This window comes from Ammospiza nelsoni, chromosome 13 (assembly GCF_027579445.1).
Source record: "Ammospiza nelsoni isolate bAmmNel1 chromosome 13, bAmmNel1.pri, whole genome shotgun sequence".
Taxonomy (NCBI): Eukaryota; Metazoa; Chordata; class Aves; order Passeriformes; family Passerellidae; genus Ammospiza; species Ammospiza nelsoni.
Genome location: NC_080645.1, coordinates 13990406 through 14014688, shown reverse-complemented (window position 1 = coordinate 14014688; position 24283 = coordinate 13990406). Strand labels below are relative to the sequence as shown.

The 24283-nt window shown below is 48.4% G+C and overlaps 1 protein-coding gene across 2 annotated transcripts in view; it reads right to left on the bottom strand.

Moving 5' to 3' along the window:
• The window catches only part of GNAO1 (G protein subunit alpha o1), a 141231-nt gene that overhangs the window by 18566 nt on the left and 98382 nt on the right, over positions 1–24283 (bottom strand). For both annotated transcript variants that reach the window (XM_059481176.1, XM_059481175.1), the window contains exons 5-6: positions 7428–7556; positions 6562–6691 (exon numbers count right to left, since the gene is read on the bottom strand). In XM_059481176.1, coding sequence (XP_059337159.1) covers positions 6562–6691; positions 7428–7556 — 259 coding nt within the window. The remainder of the gene's footprint in view (positions 1–6561; positions 6692–7427; positions 7557–24283) is intronic.

The following is a 24283-nucleotide window of genomic DNA, read 5'->3' as shown; positions in this document are numbered from 1 at the left end:
CTTTTCATTGATATGCTTTAGCGTCTACTGAATGTTTTATATAGATAGAAGAAGCTCCATGGATGAAAGAAACATCTGATTCAGCCCAGAGTGAAACAGGACACATGGGATTTGCTGTGCCTTGTCTTGAATGACCACACATTTCCCCACCGTTTGTATTGACACACGGAGACGACGCGATCACACACAAACGTAAAAATGCATTTGCTCATTGGGTCTCAGTTGCAACACATTGCTTATCTGGATCACCCTGTGCCTGTGGGCTGGTTTTTGCTAACCCTTTTGGTACTGGCTGCTGTGGGAGTCCCTGAAGCAATGCTCCCCTTTACTACTTGTGGTGCCAAAATTGTAACCACATGGAAACCTGGTGTACAAAGGTTTTGTGCAGGAGATCCTTGGATACCCAAAGCCTTTGGGAGGAGAGAATGAAGTGGAATGTGGTCAGGGGAACAGAAAGTGAATACAATTAACCATTTTTTAAAGCAGAGTCCCTCACAGAACTTTTTAAATGACATTTTTATAATTCTTGCTGATTTAAATTAAAGTGTGGAGAAACATGGGAATGCTTCTCGTGGGCCAAACCCACAGCTCATGCACAGCAGCCATCAAACACCTGGGCAGCCTTGTGCCATGGCCACCACACTGCACAGCCCTGGGGGAGAGCAGAAGGGTGAAACTGCTCTCCATGGCATGGGGAGCACCATGGGTGACAATGAGTTTGTCTAAGAAACAGAAGCTGGGGACTTCTGAGCTGGCTTCATGGTTAGGTGAAGCCAACTTTTCTATAATTGTACAGCTGGGTAAGGATCCTAAAGAAGTCCTCCTACTTCTCTGATCCAGTTTGATAAATTTGCATTAGTGCACATTAGGAGACGAGTCTGTTTTCCCAACAAACAGTGACTATTAGTGTTCAGTGGTAACCAGAATGTAGAATCACAGAATCATATACACACAGCACAAACCAATACATCCCACAGAACATGAGGGTTACACTGAATGACCTCTATTCCTTTCAGATTCCAGAAACAAGGTCCAAAGCTTCCTAAGGCTGTCTGACCTGGCTTTCTGATCTCTACATGTTGATTTTCTCTCTAGCTTTGTCAATCAGACAAGTAAACATAATGAACTACTCTGCCACTCATCGTTATTTACGTGGGAAATGTTTTGGTCTTAAAATCCACCTTTTCCTTCCCCATACTAAAGAGAAGATACATTATTCCAAAGCCAGAAGATGACATTATTCAATAGCCATAAATTGCTTTCTGTGTGTGGCAAAGGTGAGCAATATTCTGGTGAGCAGGCACGGATGCTTCTGTTGCCATACCTGGATGCCATAAGGGAAATGTTGTTGCATCTCAGAAGGGCTTCTGGGAGCCCATGCATGGACACAAGCTGCCCTGGTGCTGGCTAGCATCAGGAATCCTCACTATCTCCCTTTTCTTTCCCTCCCCAACTGTTACTAGTTCAATAAATGTTTGTAGGAGCCCTGCAACAGCTCAGGCAGACCCAGGTGCAGAGGCAAGGATGAGGAAGCAGTGTCTGGGTACCATATGTAAAAGGACAGACTGCAGCTAAAGGAGGAATAAGAAGTTAAATCCCCCATATAATCCCCCTCCTCCCAGTAAATCCACAGTGGAAGATCAGTTTAGTCCCTTAGAACTTGGCTGGGGCCCCTTTCTGCTGTGATGGACCAGATGTGCCTATTCTGCTAGGAGGCACTAAAGATTACACTCCTCATACTTTTAGATGCAGTGACACAAATTATTTCACCTGCTTTTGGACCCATCATGCTGCTTTTTCTCACTTTATATTGGGTCTCTTATTAAGGGAAGAGCTCTTCAGACATTTCTTAATATCACTTCCCATTTCAAAATTAGTATTTCAAATCCTTACACTGGCAAATATTTCATACCCCAACAAGAAAAGTAGCTCCAACAGCCATGTTACACAGCAGTAACCACTCACCCATGCATATTCAAAGTCCAGTTAACTTCTCCTGCACAGGACAAGAGACAGAATTGCTCATAGCTGAGATCAGATGTCATGGCACAGCCATCACTGATGTGAAGAGCAAACAGCTTTTCACTCAGCATGAGGGAGAAAGGATGCTGCAGTCAAGACTCTGTCCAGGCAGAAACACTCTTACAAAAACCATTTTTTTTTTACCAGAGCATGGGAGGAGACCTGGTGTTTTCTGCAACACCCAGTTGATTCAATATTTTCTGTTTTCCTTTGTGATTAAGTGCTGGCTGTCACATGAACTGTAAGGACACTGATGGTTATCCTAAGCACAGCAACTCCATATTCCCCCTCCTGCTTATATTTCCTAAGATGTCCAAGCCACTTTGGCTTGCTTTGTCACTCCTAAGGCAATTTCTGAGCACTGCAATTCCATTTTCCTTGTCCAGTGACAGCAGAGAGAGCACAGTAACCAGGTCATGCAGTGTGATACAAACCAAGAGGCCAACACTAATGCACCAAGGGTTACCAGCACAGAGCCTCCCACCCATCCCATCCTCAGCAACAGGGACACAAACAATGCTTGCATGTCTTGCCTAGATATGGTTGACCTAAATATCTTAGCTTCAGAGGCAGCAATGTGCAGCATCAACATCTCCCTCTCTTCCCATGACTCCTTTGAATTTGCAAGGTAAAAAACCAGAGAGTAGTCTCAGTTCCCATGGCAGGTCCCATTCCATTGCTGTTTTGAAAAAATTCCAATAGGAATTCTATTTAGAAAGAACAATGGAAATCTACCTTTGTGAATCATCTTCTCTAGTTTTACTGAGTGATATGACTGTCCCTCTCTCTTCCCAGATTACAGAGCTGAGGCTTTTCCTTCTGTAACTTCAGCTTATGAAACAAAAAGATCAGTCACAAATGAGATGAAACAGCCTTGTTATGCAAAGACATAATCCAGGGAGGTGTTCTGCCAGTTAAAGCAGGATGTTCCCCCTGAATTCAAATATGACAGAGAGCCTGGCAGGTCCTTGTGAAGGACTTGGTAAAGGCACAGGCAGGTGTAATTCCTTGAGGGCAGTGCCTTGTGTGTTGGATGGCCTGGGCAGAGGGTACCACACTGCCATGTGAGCTCTGGCTTGGGCTGTGGCTGGCAGCAATGGGGCTGCTGAAGGCATTGCTTGAATCTCTCTCATGCCTTGTTCCTCTCCACTGGGAGCTGGGCACTCAGGGACACAGTTTGGATTTGCCAACAGCAGCATAAGGTGTTGGAAGCAACGGGAGAAGTTGGATTCAGCAGTACTGGGAGTTTCTGTGGAAAGTGTGATCTTTACGGGTGTAAGGGCCTGAAAATCACAGATGCAGAAAGTTTTCTTTGTTTTCTTTATGTCTTTCTGATCTGGACATAGGGGAGTACTTGCTTTCCTCGACTCCTGCTGTGTGGCTTTTTGTGACAAAGAATTAGAGAGAAAATACATCCCTTATAAAAGCCTGCCTGGCCTTAAGAAGCAGGGATGGCTTCAAACACAACGATCTTGTTTTAGCTGCTGCTGGAGGATGGGTGCTCAGTCTTTTAAAACAAAGAGCACAATAACCCACAAAACAACTTTACAAGCACAGAGCTGTGTTTCAATTTTAAGGGCAGGGACAGGTCAGAGAGTGCTTCACCCAGCCTTGTTTAACCAGCTCTTTGGAAAGGATTCACAATAAACCTGTTTGTGAGCTTTTTTCAGTGACACAAGCTGACCCTATACTTGTCCCACCTGGAGCTTACCAAGGTCAGCCTGTTCCTGGTCCACGTGATGCTGACTGCATCTGAAATGCAGTTTTCTCCACCTGAAGTGTGGTTTGACTTACAGAAGTGCAAAAAGCCCCTGTGAAACCTTGTGCTCGTTGACAACAGGGTGCTGAGTGCAGGAGGAAAAGTCATTCTCTGCACCCAGATTTGGAAGGGGTTTTTTGGACCCTGATAGGCAGTCAGGTTCTTTCCCTCTCATGGCTCCATGCCAGCAATGAAAGCTCTCTCCAAGTCCTTTCATACTCATGGAGACATCTGTACAGCCCCCAAACCTTCAGTGGCTCAACACAGCTGCCAGTGTAGTAAGTGTCTCTAAAAAATGAAGCTGGAGGAGCAGCATCCAGCTCACTTTCTCAGCTGCCTCCTCTTTGTGTTTTCCAAGTGAGAAGCAATAGAAGCTGATTGACGTCATGCAAGCCGGCAGATGTGACGGATGCAGGCAGCAAATCAGCTGACTGAGGAGGAGATGCTGCTCCACTGCTGGGCTTCTGGGGAGGCACCACATTGCCAAGGAGGGGGCAAACGCTTGGGGGAAGTGTTTGCTTCTCCTTCAAATCACCTGGGAGGGGCCAGGGTCTGTGGGTGCCACGTTTTCCACCTCCCATTTGTGATGGGGATACAATAGGGCAGGCAAGATCCAACCCCAGTGTTGTTTCCTGTGCACTGGCCTTGCTCAGGGCTGTTTATCTGGGTTAGGCAGGGGCGTCCTGGCGATGTCGAATGCTTTCGCCGCTTACGCCGAATGTGTTAATGAGCAGCAGCTGCCTCTGCCCTCCTGTTGCTCAGCGTCCCCCAAAATGTGTTGTGAACAGGGACTGAAATAGCAAGCAAATGTCAGTGCTGTGCCAGAGCTGCACCAGGCTGCTCTCTTGCTGCAAAGGGAAACTTGGAGATGCATAATTCCCCGTTTCTGCAGCGTGGCACTTCAGGGGGCAGGCTGAGCTGGCTCTGGCGTGGGGCTGGGTGAGGGACAATCACTGGCAGGGCTCTCCCCAGGAGAGATGCTCTAACCTCCAGTTCAGAGGAGCAGAGTAAAGGCTGACATTTAAAAAATGGCATTGGCATTCAGGCCATTCCATTTTTGCTCCATGGCTTTGAATCACAGCCTCTGACGTGTGTAGATGGGCAGGGCACCCAAAGGTGACCTGTATTAAAAGCTGCCTTTGGCTTCATAATTTGGGTATCACAATCCAAGCTATCCTTACCCCAAGCACCTTGTTCTCTACTCAGATCACAGCTTTGCTCCCTGCTCCTGGACCTTCCCTCTCCCTCTGTGTTCTTCTGTGTCTCCTGGCTGATTTTGCTGCCCAGCTGCAGAGCTCTATAGTGTTGAGCTAATGGCTGGATTTTTCAAATCATGTCAGGAGATTTTGGTTCCTTCCCAGTAAATCCTAGAGGGCTGAGCATCCTTCAACATATCAGGGCCAGGGTCAGAGGGAGGAGACAACTGGGGATTATAAATAAGTGGACATGACAGGATGTAGAGTGTCTTAGTCGGTCTGGAGGGAGACACAGTCATGATCACAGAATCACAAGGACCATCCAATCCAACTCCTGGTTCTGCACAGAACAACCCCAAGAGCCACACCATGTGCCTGAGAGCATTCTCAAAATGCTTCTTGAACTCCTCAGGCTTGGTGCTGTGACCACTTCACTGGTGAGCCTGTTCCAGTGCCTGACCACACTCTGGGTGAGGAACCTTTTCCTAATTTCCAATCTAAACTTCTTGACACAGCTTCATGCTGTTACCAGTTCTGTGAATGGTAATGTTAATATCATCCAGAATTCTGGCATCAATATGATTCAAACAACCGGATGATTTCATCAAAGGGTTTGCTAGAGCTCATAAACCTGGCTCAGAAGCTACAAACCACAGTCCCCCTAGTCTTTTTGGGACAAGACAAATGTCCCTTAACAGCAATATTTCCCTTGATTCCATCCTCATCCACAGCTTTCTGCAAGCCTGACATCTTTTCCAGCAGGAGAATAAAAAGCCTCAGAAAGACAGAGCTGGCAGGAGCAAGCACTCCATGCTGCTGCTGCAGATTGGGCACCTATGAAATCATTACTGAGTCTGAGTATGGCCTCCAATTCCTTTTCATTAGAGAAATGTGACTGGGTGCCCACAGCAGTTGTCATTAGTCCCAAAAACATCATGCATCCCCTCATACTGAATGAATGGTCAGAATACAGCAATGAGTCTTACTGCATCCTTTTTTGTATATTCAATTCACTTGTATTAATTGCACTCTAATACCTGGGAGCACACAGGTTCTTACCAGCTTTATTTCCAGATGGTATTTTGAGCCTAATGTCACAGTGGGAAGTCATAAAATCTCTCCTAGAGCAAATTACCTGAGGACTTAAACAGTTCCATTCTCACTAAGGAAAATGAATTTCTGTAGCCTGTGGAAATAGGTTACATTGCTGGGCTGAGCCCCAGGCGTGCACTGCTGTCCTGCACCTCTGCACCACGGCCTGACTGCTTCCCTGTATAAACAGGGATACACCCAGCTCTATTCTCTTGCTGGTTATGGGTGCCTGTAATGCATTTTGAGAACACAGGCTGGCTAGACAGGAGAAGCAAACCCTTTGCCTTTACCAGTGTAAGGAAGCATTACCTGGGTATGCAGACTCAGTACCAAGGAATGCGAAGGAGAGCTCTCCCCAGGATTTCAGAGCCAAGGGGACAAAAGCACATTAGTGCAGCACCCCAGGGAGCATTCGGTGATCTCTGAGGAGCTGATGGCTGTGCAGTGTCCCACACAGAGCTGCTGGGGCCTCCAGGACCCACTCAGACTCACCGTGGTTTCGTCTTCATGGAGCACCTGGTCGTAGCCACTGAGCGCCACGCAGAAGATGATCGCTGTGACGTCCTCAAAGCAGTGGATCCACTTCTTGCGCTCTGACCGCTGGCCCCCGACATCGAAGAGCCTGCAGCACAGGGGAGCACCATCACCACCCACTCCTGCCTACTGCCAGGGAACTTGAGCCTTGTGGGCATTCTCTGACCACCTGGGTCCTGGGGGGCTCCAAACACAGAGCAGTGGGTCTGTCACTGCTAGCTCGGTCTTCTCCTCCAGAGCCTGCAGCCAAGGAGAGCCAGGAGGAGCAGTTACAGACAGGGATCTGTCTGTATCTGTCCACACTGTCTGGGGACCTGTGGGAGAGCCTTAGCAGCATGCTGTGTCCAAAAGGGGCAGTAGAGGTGGAGACCACACACTGTTGACTTTTATATGCTCTAAGTACTGTTTGTGTGTGGCTTTCTGTTGTTGTGCCCTCTTCTCTCTACTGGACGGCATCATGAGGGTCAATGTATTGTGTTAACTACATGTGACTGACCCACTTAAGAGAAAAGATCTGGCCAAATATTCTTACATTTATGAGGTTAGATCAGATTTGGGGGTCAGTCTTGTATTATATATTCCAACAAAGAGGTGTTGTTTGGGTTAGAAGAAGCTGCCATGAGCTTCTATCATACAGGCAGTGACTTTCAAGACAGGATTGCCAAACTTTTCATATTGTTGACCCTCCAAAATGCTGTGTCTTCTGCATTGTGGGAGCTGTCCATGCCTTAACCAACAATTTAACAACTTCTTCTTTAGGAACTATAGGGAAACCATGTGATAAATAGTTGTTCTGAAAATTTACTGTACAATTTTGGACTAACCTGAAGTGGAGGTTTTTGAATGTGAAATGGGTTTCTACGATGCCAGTTGTTTTGACCCTGGTTCGGAGGATATCCTGCTCCGTAGGCTGGTAGTCTGCAGCTCCAATTCGATCTAAGCTGTCTAGGTAGCTAAGAGAAGAAGGGAAAAGAAAAAGAAAACAGCTAAGAATAAGACACACATTAATCTTGGTCAATCTCAGATGGATCCTTCAGCTTCCTATTAATCTTTTTCAATCTCATTTTTCATGGCTCAATGTATTGTAGCTAAAGCAAAAAAATATCCTATTCTGGGGAAAAACAAACCTCAGTAAGCTAAGCATAAAATCTGATAGGGAACTGAAGGCAGGAAATTAAGCATGGTGTGTTGTGGGTCCTGCCTGCAATCTGTGAAAATACACAGTTTTAATATTAAGTTGCTATTTTTATTCCCTGAGGAACAAGGGTCCCAATCAGTCCATTGTGCTGGGTTCTGTACACAAAACCTTTTTCTGCCAGGGTTATTCAGATAAGAGGCTGCAGCATGCAGGTCTTGCTCCCAGAACACACAGGTCCAGTCCCCTTTGGCCATGCCTCTCTGTGCTGGGAGGGAGCAGGGCCATGCCAGGCCTGGCTTTCAGTCAGCTCAGATGAAGGGAGATGAATCTGCTCAGGTGAGTCACTGCTTCAGTTCAGAACCCAGCACAGGGCTGGGGCTGCATGAGATGCAGCTCTGGGAAAGAATCCAGGACTCCACTTAAATGGTGATAATCTGGGAGTACAAACTGGGGATTTGGGGGAACAGAGAGGAGATTTAGCTTTCTAAAATGCTTGGACAGTTTAAAATATGTAACTTTATTCTGCTTTAGGCTTAAAATCTATGAACATGGGCAATGCCTCCCTAGGCTGAAACTTGGGGTAGGAAGTCCTGTCTTTTGGCATAAAAGGTTTGTGTAGAGGAACCCAACATCTTTGCACATATGACCACAATCCAGTTTTCCATCCACATTCAAGACAATTTTAAAAACAATTTATAAAGAAAAGAAGAATTTGGATTACCATTTAATATGAATTACAAACACAGACCAGCATCACACAGTACAGTCTTTCTCACCACCATTAAGCCTGCACACAGACACTCCAGTTTCTCTTAAAAGGGGTTTGATGTGCATTACAGGGCATAAATGTCCACCTCTGGCCCCAGGAGCATCAATCTAATGCTCTGAGATGCTTTCAATATATTGTGAATATAATAGAGCATGTCTATGCATGAACAGTGATCTTTTCCTTTGATCCCTGTGCCTGGATGTCACCCAGAGAGGCAGTGGGGCAGGAGGTGACCTGCTCTGGCAGGACAGGAGGGCACCTATTCAGGTGCCAGAAGATGGCAGCTTTGCCCAGTGCAACAGGCAGAGAATAAAAAGTACTAAGAGGAGCTGCACAGTTGCAGAGAAGGAAAAGACTTTGTTGTCTCAGGTAAGAGTTTGCTGGTGAGTGTGAGATGGTATGAGCTGGAACCATTCACTCAAGACAGCCATGATGTCTATGCTTGACTTTCAGTTTAGCTAAATGCAATTTTTTTAAAACACAGAACATGGATTTAGTCCTGATGAGTAACCAAACACCAATCCCTCTCATTTGCCTTGCCATAGCACATCCCATTTGGCCTGAACTTGGCCCTGACCTGCTGCTGGAGATGATATCCCTGCTGCATCCAAACCAGGAATGGCTTTCCATTTGTGCCCTGGAGGGAGTGCACTGAGCCAGGGCTCTGGAGCAGGACACCTGAGAGCTGGGGCTGTGCTCTCTGCTACCCAACAAACTCCTGTCACTGTCTCTCATGCCTACCCCACAGGCCTGGAACAACAAACAGCCAAACTCTACACTAAGGTCAAACACAAACCTCACCCTGCTCATATAATGTATTTTCCCGACCCATCATATTTATAATTTATTTTTCCTAAACAATTCCAAGAACCACGTCACCCAGAGGAAAGTATATAAGCTAAGCAGGCTTATTTTTGTTGTGCCCTTTTCAAGCATTTAAAGGCATTGTGGTTTTGTGACAGATGCTCCTTTAATAACCCTGTGATGGGCACTGGATGGATGAATGGGGCTTCATTTGAAATCAGATCCTGGGCTGTAATGGCTGAAGCCACGATCACTCATCTATTCACAACTGGTGTCAACTGCTGTTATTTAAGAGACAGCTGCATCTCTTCACAGGGCCTGCAGACTGAGGCAGCTCTGCAGTGCTGGTATTCAGAGACTCAGCCTCTCCTCAGGAACTTCAAGGTGATATTAAAAAAGCTGAGGTGTAAGAGGGGGAATTTTCTTTTCCTCTTGAGGCTGCATTCCAAACCTCTTTAAATCTTTGGCTGCTCTACCCTAGGAAGAGACTCAGGCTATGGCAGATATTTTTCCCCCTGCACTTTGGCCACAGCTGAGCTGGACCCTGTTGGTGTGTGCAGCCTGTGAAGCTCAGCTGGAGGAGTGTGCCATGGCATGGCTGCCACACTAACACCCAGCTGTGGGAATGGGAGGATCAGCCAGGCTGCTGCTTGGATGCTGAGCTGATTTTAGTGCTGCTTGTTCTCCTGGGTTCCTGCTGGAAGCATCTCTGAGGTTTCACTGGAGTGCTGGTGCTCCCTGCCTGTGCTGCTTGGAAGGCCCAGCTGGTGTGAGCCTGAGCAGGGGGAGGATGGGGTACTTTGGGGGTGCCACCTCTTTGTGACAGGGAAACCCAAGTGGGGACAAATTGCTACACATGGTGCAGGACGGCAGCACTGCTGCTACGCCCTTTGAGCTGAAAATCTCAAGGCCAAACTGTTGTGAGAGATAATTAGTTGTCACAGCCAACAGGCTCCATGACACATAATCCCCTCAGAAGCTGGCATCTGTTTAACCAGCAGAAATAAGAGCACTTTGGAGGCCATGGAGTGAGAGCTCAGCTCCCCCTTCCACGTCAGTGGTGCTGGCACCAGAGCTCTTCCATTGCCCAGCTCCAGGGTTTGTACACTGGAGTGGAAGCATATCTGAAATGACACATCAGCTCTTACTTGCAGCCTGCCTTGCCCCAGGTTTGCAAGGGTTAAAAAAAGCTGAAGGAAGGTTAGAAGGTCTGTGAGTGCATGAGTAACCCTCTAGCATTTCTGCTCCTGAGCCAAGTAGCTCCATTACTGCTTATATCTTTTATTTTAAATGCTTTGTTTTGAAGCAGATTGCAGGTTTCTGAGTCACTCTCTATACCATGCTCAGGGAGGTGAAGCCCAACTATTTTATGTTGCTAAAAGCAAAATGCAGAGGAAATGGCAATCACAAATACAGGGAGAGGAGATCATTGAACAGAGGCTAGGAAAGGCAGGAGCTCTATACAGGCCAGTTGACAGCAAATAGCTATACACAGTAGTACTGGCCCTTCATTTGCTGTTTCCAAAAGCACCCGGTAGCAGCACTGTGGGTGCCAGAGACACTGCATGGAGAAAAGGAACTTCTGTCCAGGTGTCCCTTGGGAATGGCTCAGCAGCAGCAGCCTATGTGCAGTGTGTGCACAGGGACCCCTCCTCAGGCTCTTGGCTACCACAGGAACCTTCTCCCAGGACTGTGCTGCCTATACCAAAGCTCCACTGGCTGCTTCCTTGGGTGCAGAAGCGCAGCTGAGGTTGCAGACTGTGGTCAGGGTTGGATACCTGCGGCAAAGCTTACACAGACGGACATTCACACCTACTGAGCTTAACGGCAGTAAGATGGTGAAAGCTCTGTTGCGTTCTTCTTGCCGTGAGGGTGACACCTTGGCAGTCTTTGTGCATCATCCAGCTGTCCCTGTGCACACCCAAGGTGCTCACACCGTGCTGATGCCACGCTCACATCCTCAGTGTTCAACGAGCTGCGGTGCAGCAGCAGCCACAGCTGGGTCCTGCTCTGGGGCAGCTCTGCAGGGAGTGGGAGTTGGAGCTCCAACTCCAGGAGCAAGCCTGGAGACAGCAGCATCTTCCCAGTGACTCCTCCATCCTGGCTGTCCTGAGTTGTGGCCATGTCTCCTCTGTGAAGGAAAGGCCATGTGTGTGTGGGATACCCCAGCCTTGGTTTGTTGGCTTGTGTTGTATTTGATGAGGAAGCAGATCCCCGTTTGTCAACACATGCAGCTGAGTCACTGCTGGGCTATTTTGGACTCTGTGTACTGAGGCACTCAAGGGGCAGCTCCAACACTGTGTCCTGGCAAATGCTGAGTTTTTAATCAAGGTTGTCATGAGCAGGCTCCATGTCATCTAAATCTAAATGATTATGTAAAGAAGGCTCTATCTGAACACTCCTTTGCTCATGGATGGAAGGCTGCCTGCATCTGATCTTATCTTCCACCTTATCTTCTTCCATTCTTTCAATGATGAACACACAATTCAAAGTATATTTAGTATAAAAACCATTTAATATTGAGTGACTGTAGAGTAAGGGTACAGAGGATGAGCACTGGATTTAGGGAGTGTCAGTAGTGGCTCTACAACAGAGAGTAAACTCTTGTAGTTACCTCCTACCAGAGAGCAAAACCATGTGGGCACTGCTGCCTGAAGGTGTGATACAGTCTGGTTTGGCTGGCCAGGGCAGCTGGTGCTGGGCAAGCACCCAGAGGTGATGGAACCACAGTGTTTTTGCTGCAGACACTATGTCCAGTCAGATCTGCTGTTATATTTGAGGGAAAGGGGAAAAGCAAGCACAGCCCACTCTCACAATCCAGCACCAATCCAGCACACATAGAGGTGATGTCACGGGTGTCTTAAATAATTATCAGTTATGAAAAGCTTGAAATGTTGCCAAGCAGTGGCATCGTGTCCCTTCAGGAATCAATCCTGTCTGAGGGCAGAGACTGCAGAGCCCTCCTCTCCCCCTAGCAAAAGCCAGAGGGTGGCACACACTGCTCCTGAGGCATTTCCATGTGGGTTATGGCAGGTAGGGAAAAGACCTTAGGGGATGAGTAACTCATCTGAGACCAAGAACATTGTCTGGTGTTTTCTCAGTCCAGCCTAGAAAAGGAAGGTCTTGGGAATTTTCTCCTTGACTTTGGGTAATGTGTTTAGTGTTTCTGGCTGTGCTGCTCCATCAGCCAGTCCTGCCTCCATGGCAATCACATGAATCACATGGCAAGCCCTGCTATCTTGCTGCTGCGCCTCATGATAAATCTCATCTCACATCCAACCAGATGAGGCACCAGCATGAAAACTCCCCAACTTCCTTCCCCTAACTTAAACCATTGAGATGTCACTTCTGGTGCCTGCTTGTTGCAGGCTGCTAACAGCTGAAGGATGGTCACCAGGCTCAGGGACTACTGGTGTTACTTTCCTGAAAGAACCTTGCTGGGTGCCCTGAGTTTTCATTACTGTTCTCTGGGGAGTGAAGAGGATGGTGCCTGCTGTTAAAGGAAGGTGCCACATCTTGACAAAAAAGATGCTGCGTTGTGATGCATTTTTATGGTTTTGGCCCTGCACTGAAGCAAGGCTGCACAGGGCTTGTACATCAAGATCAACTTGACAAGTTGATATTAATACTAATGATAGGCAGGAGGAGTGAATAAAAGCAGGTTGGCGTTTAGCTGTCCTACTTAGACTTGCAGTTTTCCAAGGCATGACTGGATCCAGAATAATTTTTAGCATCACATGTGGATGAGAAGAGTCACTAAATAGCAGCTGTGTAACAAAGGTACTTGAGGACATGAGGGGGCTCCAGGTGCAAGTGCTGGCTGGCTTTGCTCACAGCTGGTCAGCTCTGGCCACGTCTCTGCTCCTTACTGATGGAATCAAAGGCCAGCGTGTTATGGTTTGAGTTTGTCATCACAGAGCTCTGGCTGGGGGTGAGGTGGGTCTTGGAGGAACAGCAAGCACGAGAAACTTACCCAGAAAGGATTTTTGGGGTCCTGGGAAAGGAAACGTGGGCTTATCTTTCTGCATTGAAGCTTGAAAATTGGATGGGATGCAAGAGGGGATGAAAAAGGTATTTTTTGATATATCAGAGCCCTTACAAAAGAGAAAAACAACATGTCTGGGTCAGATCAATGACTCACCTAGCTTAGCTAGTGTCCAAGAGCAGATGTTAAGAGAAAAGTACAAATACAGGGCAAGCATGCAGTATTCAGCTTTTCCAGCCTCCAGCAGTTCATATGGATAACAGAGTTTCAAAGAGAAGTGTGATATCTTTATATTTATTACCCCTCAATGATTTTTCTTCCAGAAATTTGTCTAGGCACTTTTTGCAGCAATTTAAGCTTCTAACAACCACATCTGCAGCAAGGAATTTCCAAGCTCAGCTACCCTGTCTGTGAACAAACTGCCTTTTTCCGGTTTTTAAACTGCCGTGTCAGAGTTTAACTTTGTTAATTTTTGAATGGGAACAGCTGTCCTCTCTCTCCTCTCTATCTCCCACTTGTTTCTCTGTAGACATCTCTGAGACCTCCACAACATCCACTGTGCAGCATCTTTGCTACCAAGACATTGCTTCACAGAGGCACTTTGGAGCCTTTTGTTACATAGAAAGGGGTTTTCCTCATGTCCCAAATCCTTTCTGAGATGGAGGAAGGAGGGAGCCATAGCTGCCTTGTTCTACAAGTGACCATCTATTTTACAGTGCCTCAATCTGATGCTATGTGGAGAAGCAGGCAGTGTCACACCAGGCCCTGGGGCTGCTGCACAGGGCAGATATGGTGACACAGCCCACCAGCAGTGCTGTGATGCCTTTTAGCAGTGTCCTCATCTGGGCAGTGCCACTGTTTTATATAAAGTCTGTGATTAAATTGTTGTTTAGCACAGAGCTGCTGACCACAAGGCACCTTTGTTTTATAAGCAGAGGATTTTGACAGGGGCTGGCTCTGTGTGAGCCCAGGGTGACGCACGGCCCAGGCTGTGCAGGCTCCTCTCTCCTGGTGGCCCTGCACAGGGGTGTCCTCTGCACAGCAGGCACTGATCGAACTTGGGCTGAAGCAGAGGAAGGCTCAGAGCTCCAGCCTTGCTCCTGCTTTATGTAAGGCTCTGCTTCCTTCTGGCACCCAGCTCTGAAGGACAGTAGCTGAGCTGGAAAAGGGATGAGGAATGGTGGGACTTGGAACCCTGGAAGTGAGCAGGATCTGTGCCTAAACCTTTATGCAACAGAGTCAGTGGGTTTGAAGCTTTTTTTCTTTGCTCCAGGACTGCTGTTATAAGCTGGCTGACAGTGGAGCTGATGGTTTTCTATACTGTAAAAAGAAGAAAGGAAAGAAAAGGAGGGGCTAAAAATAAGCCCTAGGGAGTTTGGGATAATGAAGGGCTTGTTCTGGGAAGGAGTCTTGCTCAGAGAATGCAGGCCCTGTGCTGCAGCAGGGCTCCTGGTGCATTCACAAGCATCTGCTGAGCCCAAACAGGGGAGAGACATCAACTAACCCAGTTTGCTGCATGCACAGCCCCCAGTGAGCACACCAGCACAGGCATGAAGGATTGCTTGCCCCAATGCTCCTTGCATTGCACAGCAGATATTCAATTTGGCCCCAAGGCCAAATGAGCTAATTACTCAGAATTACTCCAGCCCTGGAAAGCAGACAGCTGGGACCACAGATGAAACCAGTCCCACAGAGTTTAACCTTTTGATCAGCCGCTGGCCAGAGATATTCACTGGGGTGTGCACAAAGGCCTGGGACATCTATTTACACACTTGTTGGTGAAGCAGCATTAATATCTCCATTTCTAAGCTGGAAGAAAATAATTAGATATAGCTGCAATGTTTTGTAGTGCTTGCTGTCTGTCTGCAGCAGGGACAGCACCAGTGAGGGATTTAGATCTAATGCTGCAAAGGAAAGCATCCCTTAATGAGATCTGTGTTCTCATATCAGCTAGCTGGAGGATGCCCATGGCTGGATGATGGTGCAATTAGGAGGAGTGGGGTAGGTCTGTCGGGAGCTGACTTCAATCAGGGGCCCCATTTATCCACTCACCCTGCTGAGGAAGATGCACTGCTGGTGATGGAGTGGGAATCATATCTCTGGATCTTCTCATCTGTCCATTTTCCTGATCTATTAGCAAGCTATGGGGATTTCTGCTTTCAAATGTCATTTAAGCATCCCTGCCAAAAACCATGGGTACCAAAATTAGCCAGTGCTCTGCCATGGGCAGATGTGACTCATAGGTAGCAAAAGCAAAACCTGGAAATTTCACCCTTGGCTGCACTCTAAAAATATCTCAGTTATCCCAGACATGGGCAGATCTCTCAGGCGTGTAAAATCTGTGCTACACAAATGGACTTTCTGGTCCTTCTCAGCAGCTGTCAGGCTGAGGCTCCTCGGAGAGCAGCTTTGCTTGTGGTATTGCAGCAGTTTGGTTTCAATCCAGGCCAGATCCAGAAGCAGAGACACGTAAGGGAAAATTCATGGAGTTTCTCATCCCTTTAGAAAATGTTGAAGTGAATCATTGTCAGGAGATTGTTTATAGAATATCCAACCAGCTCCATTGATCTCACCAGGAATGGCTGTCACCTGCTGGACCCCCATTGTCCCTTTCTCCCTCTTCTACTGGCACAAGCAACCTCAGAGGTCTATTAGCAGAGTTTTCTGTCACCACACTCCCCCTCCTGGGGTTAGGCTCCTGCAGTCCCCCAGACAGTGGTTTGGGTTGCTCCCAGGCCTTTGCAGGAGTGGGCTGATCCCTGTGCTCAGCTCAAGATGCATCAGGGATATTTGCATGGCAAAATTTGGGATACTCTGTAGGGGACAGCTCAGTCACAAAGCTGCTGTGGCTTTGTGGGACATGAGCTGACGACACCACCTCAGAGGCATCTCCCACCATGGGGCTGGGAAAAGCTGTCTGCACTTGAGCTTGGGCAGAGTTTCTTCTGTGCCCTGGGGACATGTCCCTGCCAGAAGCAGCCTCTGCTGCCTGCCCACGGAGCTGTCAGTGACCACATCTCCTGGGAGCAAGCCCTGGGCCAAGGTGCTGCAGTGAGCCAGGTGGGAGGAGCAGGAGTTCCTCCCTGCTCATGGGAGAAGTCAGAATTGACCCAGGAGCACTTCACTTCCAGCGGGAGGATGGAGCTGGGCCAGAGAAACGTTAGGTTTGGAAAACACCAGTTCTTCCAGGCATGGTGGGCTTTATTCCCAATAAATGCATTTGGTGTGCTTCCCCTTGGCTGCAGGAGGGGAGGAGAGCCCCTCGAGCGAGGGCTGGAGAGCAAAGCATTGCCCCTGCTCCCTGCTGCTGCTGCTGCACCTCAGCTCCTGCTGGGCAGGGCTGATGAGTCCTCCCAGCCTCCCACTGGAGCAGGGAAACACTACTAATCACACTTGCTTTGGGAGGAATGGAAGTATCAAGGGGATAGATTATTTGCCTGAGGACACAATGGGAAGTCTGTGGTGGCACTTGGAAATCCCTTTGGGTTCCCTAATATGCAGTCAGAAGCTTTGACCACCAGAACTATCCATATTTAGGGTTATAAGCCTCAAGCAATATTCCTCCATGCTTTTAATAGAGATTTTGCTCACTTAGGGGCCAGCTGGTAGAAACTGAATGTATTTTATTAAGGCCACTACAAGAAAGAAATACATTCCCTACATAAAGAGCAGCTGATAAAACAGTGTTACAATTGATGATTAAATCACAAGTTAACCCAAGAATTTGAATGGAGATAAATAAATGCTTTCTTCTTTTTTTTTTTTTGGTGAACAAACAAGGTTGAAAATGGATGTTGTCATGTACCTTTCTGCTCCATCCAATATCATTTCATGCATTCCCTTATGGATTTTGATGAGTTCTGCAGATCAATGACACAGCACTTAAAGACAAGCTAAGCAGTAATTACAGATGCATGCAAGATTTATTCATCTGGTGGCACCGCACCAGCTGATGGAAGGATCAGCCGTGTCCAGTCAATGTTTGAAGTTTCTCAAAATACAGAGGTTTTTTGGCTCCCACTGCAAAGTGAAAATAGAAATAACCTCTTGAATCCCAGGAATGCCTCCTTAGGTCCATACAAGGTAAGGCTGCAGGAGGGATCTGGATCATATCTGCACTGTTGCTTGTCCCTTGCCTCTGCATCCCCATAAATATTTTTATTTTTCTTGTGGGGTCTTCTTCACATGCTCACTGCATGACCCACTTGTCCCTAGGGCTGAGGACTGGACTGATGAGATTTAAGGCATAGGTAAGGAAAAAGAAGCAGCAGCATTGCAGAGAACCATGGAGCAGGCATGCCCCTGTGCCCAGGCCTGGGGAGCACAGGCAGGGAGCCAGTGTCATGTGTCACACTGTGGCACAAAGGGAGTACCTGGGGACCACAGCCAAAGCCACAGAGGAGTGTAATGTGGCACTGCTGTTTTGGGAACATGGGGCAAGCGAGGAGCTTGTGTAAAGCAAGAAACTGGATTTTGGACCATTTTTCTTCAGGCTTTCCCTGTTGATGTGAGTTATCCATTCCTACAGGAGGTCTCACCTTCCGTGCAGCAAAGCTGCTCCCCACTGTCACCATGGGCAGCCCTGACACATCAGGGAGTCCCACACTGGGATGACCTTTGGGACTTCAGAGAGGGTGCTGATCCTACACCTTGCAGTGCCAGCCCTGAGTGCAGGAGGGACTGGATGGAGACTGTGGATCAGGAGATTCAGCTCTTTGTCATGTGTGGGGGGAGAGATCTTCCACTCCCAACTGTGGTCCCTAAGCAGGGTATGAGTGGTGGAGCTCTTGGGCAGGGTATGGGTGGTGGAGCTCTTGGGCAGAAATGTGCAGCCTTTTTTCCTGAATTTGTTTGTAACTTCTGCATTTGTGTCACTTCTTTGTTTATGCATTTTTGTTCAATGAGAAGGTCCTCTGGGGATTTCTTCATGTGAAGATGCTGCTTTAACATTAGTTTAATTTGAGCAAAGGTTTTTGCCTGGACTCCATTATCAATTCCCAGCTCTCTGCATCTGCTAGCTAGCATCAGCCATCTCTGTCTCTTTCTTTATCCTGCTCCTGCCTTTAGCATATTTGGCATCACAGCACACTGGTGCAGTATTTCTCATGTTGGGCACTGCAAGAGCATGGATCTGTTTAACTGCAAATGTTTAAAGTGACATTAATGATGCTCAGTAGGATGTACTGGCTGGTGTTTTCCTGAAGGAGGATTTGGAAATGGTTCTTATGCTATTGCCAAACCTCACATACCAACAGCAATACTGAGGGACTGGGAAATGCTGATCTATATCACCAAAAGTGCTGTAAAAGCCTCAGAGCTACAGTGACTGCTCACATGGTGTTTCATGGACCAGGTTTGCAGTTTAGAGCACTAAATTTCTTTTCAGTCCTGGTGTTCCCAGCAAACCTGCTGCTCAGCACAGGGGTCACAGTGTAGCCCAGCAAGGAAGGGGTTACAAGGACACAAAATGCATTGTAAATCCCCAGCAAATGACTTGGACTAACCACCAAAACCAGAGCTGACACTTCCTCAGCGTGGCTCAATGGTGCAGTTTGTGCCTGGCTTCCCTCTCCCCTCTATCTCCTCCTTCCCTTCCCAGCAGCATGGACTAGGTGCTGCCTAAAATTTAGGCTCAGAATAATTTCTCCTCTTTTTTCCTCAACAAATTGAGTCTCCAGAGAGTCTCAGGATACCCACGGACCTTTGAGGAGGTCCCTTCTCCAGGCACTCAAGCATTCAGATGCAGTAAATATATTGGAGGTGGGAAGGGTTGTAAGCATGAGGATGTTGGCACAAGGATGGGGGTTCACTCTGCTGTTCTCCAGCCTCCTTCTGCTGTCAGGAACAAAGTGAGAAACGTTGCCCAGAGCCTGTGCCCACCAAGCAGGGTGAGTGTGTACCTGCAGGAGCACCCTGAACTCTGCAGGGAGAGAGGCAGGCTGGGGGTTACAGGCTTTTCTGGGTGGACTGAGAATACAGAAGTTTTGGGTTTGGATCTGTGTGATAGGTCAGTGGTCTGGAGGCAAGGAACATACATGGGGAAGATGAAACAATAGTTCATAGACAGTCGCTGTTATTTTTAGTGTAAAAGGTGTGGATGAATGGACTGATATGAACCTGGCACTAGCTAATCCCAACTAGTGTGTGGTGCAGACAAAAATAAAAAAATATAGGAAAAGGTCAAAAATCTGTCTGCAATGTATTAGGCTGATGGGGCTCATGCCCAGCTTGTATGGTGGAATGGCACATGAGCAGTGCTGTGGCAGCATCACATTTGTCTGCCTCCAGTTCTGCTGCCCAAATCAACAAGAGTCTCATCTGAGAGTGCTCTGGGGAGAAGTAGGTACAAACAAACCCCTTGTCAGGTTTCCAAGGGAGGGAGGAGGCAGGAAGGCCACCCCTGGCACTGACCCAGCCCTGGAGAGGGCTGTACCGAAATGCCAAGGAAAAGCACAGCCTGTACCTAAATCCCCTGGTGCCAGGCTCCTCCCAGGACAGTCCCTTTACCCAGCACACACAGGGCACTGGCCATGGCCAAGTGTGTGCCCATGCTGCTGAGCCTGGATAAAGGACCCAGAATTTCCCCTTTTCCCACCCAAACTGCAGCTCCATGGCTGGGCTCGCCCAGCATCCCAGCCACTCACACAGCCTGGATGAGCAGACACAAAGTGCTGTTTGCTCCAGGGCTAATTAGAGCTATTGTACCAATTATTCTGTGAAAGAATCGGTGCTCTCAGCTCCACGGAGTGAATCCCAGCCCACAGGACCGTGGTGTGCAGGTGCTGGGACGCTGCTGCCCTGGGCTCCCCAGCCCTGCTGTGCCTGCCCAGCCCCACTGTGGGGTCAGCAGCTCATGGACAGCCCCGTGCCATTGTCCCCATCATCAGCCCCGTGCCATTGTCCCCATCATCAGCCCCGTGCCATTGTCCCCACCAACAGCCCCCTGTCATTGTCCCCATCAACAGCCCCGTGCCATTGTCCCCACCAACAGCCCCCTGTCATTGTCCCCATCAACAGCCCCGTGCCATTGTCCCCATCAACAGCCCCGTGCCATTGTCCCCACCAACAGCCCCCTGTCATTGTCCCCATCAACAGCCCCGTGCCATTGTCCCCACCGGGAATGGTGACAAGGAGCTGCAGCCCTGCTGGCTGACAGCACCACGGGGGCTGGGGAGCTCTGCCTTCCCAACAGGGGCTGTGCCACCCTCCCTTCATGGGCACAGATCTGCTGCTTCAAGCCCATCATTGCTGAGTCCTGTGATTTGGTGATTTTACAGCTTGTCACAACGTTTGCTACATCCTGTTTTTTTTCACCTTCATTCTTGTTCTCTCAAGCCCCTCAAGGCTGGATATTAGATGGGCTATTTGCTTAAGGAAATAAAAAAGGGTTTTCCAACTCTCCTGTTCACAGACAAAAGGCTTCAAAGTACAAGCCAGAGGGTTTAGGAAGCAGCAGATAAAAGCAATTTTCCAATGGTTCTCTTAATATATTCTGAAAAACAGGGAGTTTTAGCTAGGCTTGTGATTGGGTTTGGATTTAACTCCTAACCTTAAAGTCAGATTTTGGATGAAACACCTAACCTGAGGATGGGGATGCTGCATTCTTCTGGTGGGAAGGGTGAGTGTGTGTGCACTGTCTGGTCCCCAGGAGGGGCTGGGGGGATGAGTGGCAGCAGCTGCACACCTCTGGCAGTCACTCAAAAGCCTTTGGAGCTCTCCTGCACCCTGGGGCTGATGAATGGCACCACTCTGGCACAGTGGTTCAGAGCCCTGAGGGGGCACAGGATGGGGATGAGATGGAGGAATTCCATGGAGGAATCAGAAACTGTGAAGGAGGGGAAAAGAAGATAACTGGATCCTGAGCACACAGAGTGATCTGCCCTGCTTAGCAGGGCCTGTCCTAGGCTGGAGTGGCTCCTGCTGGGCTCTTCACCCTATGGCTGGGGCAGGCATCTTTGCCCCAGAGCTCCCAGTGTGCTGCTACCTGCTCCCTGGACTGCAGCAAAGTCCTTTTTGAACTTTTCCTTACAAACTGGGATGATTTCTGGGATAGGACTCGGGGAGGGGGGCACAGGCAGCTGTGCAGCATCTCACCATGGTGCCTGCAGACCTGTGTGGAAGACAGCTTGCTCCATCCTGGAGCCTGCCTCCACAGAAACCCCTGCATTCCTGCCATTCTTTGCCATTTAAGGATTTCAAACGGGTACAAATACATTGGGAAAGCACAGCCAGGGCCAGGCTCACCTCCCAGCCTCACAGATGGTGCCAGCCCTGACGCCAGCCCTGTGAGGAGCCATGGTGGGCTCACAGCTCCTGACAGATTTTCCTGCAGACACACTGCAGAGTCAGGAGGCTGAGAGCAGCCAATGTCCCCACGTGGTCACACACATTGCTGGGGGACAGGGCTCAGAGCCCACAGAGCCGGGTGCTGACTGGCTGGCAGAAATCAGGAATCACACACACGGGGGGACAAATGCCTCACTAGGGCTATCCAATTCCCTAAGGAGCTTCTAGGAGCAATGGTTACCCTGAGAGCCTCTCTGGTGCACCCCTCAGCATCTCCTGCCCTCAGCCTGTGTGGGTGATGCTGTTTGTCTTGCAGGGCAGGGTGTGATGGTGGAGCTGGGGGTGCACTGTACATCCAGCCTCAGGGTGCAGAAAGGGAGAAGGAAGCTTGGATTCCTTGGCTTTGCAGGGGAGGAGGAGCAGGAGCTGTGAGCTCCCAGGAGAGTCTGGACTGCCTGGCTGTGAAGCTGCATCCCAGCCCTGCCACGCCCTGGTGTGATGAGGAGCTCGGGGTGCAAGGTGGGAGACACAGAGAGGGGCTCAGTGCAGGGTGTCAGTGCTGCCTGGGGAAGGGTGGGACAGGGAGGATGCAGCCAGCAATAGGGGCAGCAGTGAAAAAACAAACTGAACGGAACAAAAAAAAACCCAACCTCAACCCTTGGTGGCAGCCTGCCAGCTCCAGCTGGTTTCATAAGGACATTTCAGCCTAAAAATACACAAATACTCAGCCAAAAAAAGTCAAATCTTTCTGCGCCAAATCTGTCACCCACAGCCCTTCACAAGGCAGGAAGAAATTCCTGTTGGGTCTGTCAGTTGGAGATGAGAACAGATTATCTGGGGTTCAGGGCTGTGGTTCAGCAGGTTTCCTTGGGGGGATGCCCTGTGCTGTGTTTATAGATGGTGCTGGCTGCTCCTCACCACCGAGCAAAATGTGAAAAGAGAAGAGATCGTCTCCAAGCTCTTGCAGTGTCTCCTCCTCCAGGCAGTGTGAACTACCTCAGCTCCTACCCTTTTGGTGTGAGCTTTGCCAAAATGGGGACAGCCCTGATCTGATGAGCCCATTTAATTGTGTCTCATTAAATACCAATTTACTTACTCAGGGTGTCAAGATTTTACTAATCCAAGGCCAACACAGTTACGATGGAACACAGAATGAGGCAGGGAGGTGGCAGGTACTGCTGTGCCTTTGTGCTCAAGGAGTGAACTACACATGCAGCTTCTCTGCTCCTCCTTGCAGGGCAGTCTCTGTCTCCTGTGTCTCTTCAGAGCTGTTCCCCAAAAGAGTGGATATGGGGAGTTCTGCCTCTGCCCTGGGGTCTCAGAGGGGCCAAGTGGGATGGGCACTATAAAGAGATCCAATATCTTGGATGAGACTGTGCTATGCAGAGTCCTGCAGACCTCTCTGCCTGGGAGTTTTCTGCCAAAGAAGCTCAATCCTCCTGCTTTCCTGTCAGCCCTTGGGGGGATAGAAAGGTGACTTAACACATGCTGTCAAGATAATCTGATGTGGTCTCCACTCTGCTTTGGGCCAACAGAGGCAGACCCTGGAGACTTTGTACCCAATTTTGGTGAAATTGGGTGTTCCAGATGGATGAAGACTTAGGGGGAGATGCTGGAAAACATCCAGATGATTTAAAAACAATGTCTTTCCTACTGTGCTCTTCCTCCACCTCACACACAGCCCTAGGAGAAGCCATATAATAACAACATTCCTTAATTTATGAGGATAATAATGAGACCTAAGACCTCTCCCAAGCCCTGTGGGACTATAACAGGCTGAAGCTCAGATTGCCTGTGTCTCCCTCACTTTGCACTGCCAAGAAACAGCCCCACTCCAGAATCAGCACCTGCAGACATTGCAGAGCTGCTCCTCCCTATAAATACATTTGCATCTCATTTGTGGGAATGGAGCAACGTTGGTGATTCCAGTCCACCAGCTCTGGCCTTTAAGGACTGTTTTGTTTTTCTTGTTGTAGGGGAACTTGATTATTCAGCGCTGGTGGGCATATTTACTTACTGGGGTAAATTAAACCATAAATTCAGACAAATGTACCTACCTCTACACTTGTGATGTATTTTTCCTTTCTGCTTTATTGGGCTCCAAGACACAAAGGTGCATTGTTCAATAAACAGTGCAATGCAAGTCATCCCAATTAATTGGACTGTTCCATTTATGCTGCTACTGCCTCCAATGAAATGCAAGGGAGCGCAAGTGACAGGCACGAGTAAGATGGGTGTGCAGAAAACCATATTCTAATGCAAAAGCTGTGATGGGAAAATGGAATCTACACACCTGATGGGAATATTAATGCAGAACCATGACCTATAATTTTTCTTTCTTCAGTCTGGGCGTGCCAGAAACAATTGCAGCTCATTAAAATGGATCATGTCCTGACAGTCCTGCATAATGACCAAGTCCCACAAGTCCCTTGGTTTAAATGTTTGCCTTGCTGGTGAAGGTAAATGTTTAGACCATGGGATTAGTGGGATGTGGACATTATCATAGAGCTGCATGGTCCTGCTTGACTAGACACAAGAAAGTGCAGCAAACCTCCAAGACCCTTTCTCTCTTTTAAACCCAGTGTTATCAGAGAAAGAGCGAAGGGAAAAAGAACAAACCCAGGAGTGCCAGTGTGGGTTGGAGCTCTGGAGTTCATCTGGCCCATCCCCCTTTTCAAAACAGGACCAACTTCAAAGT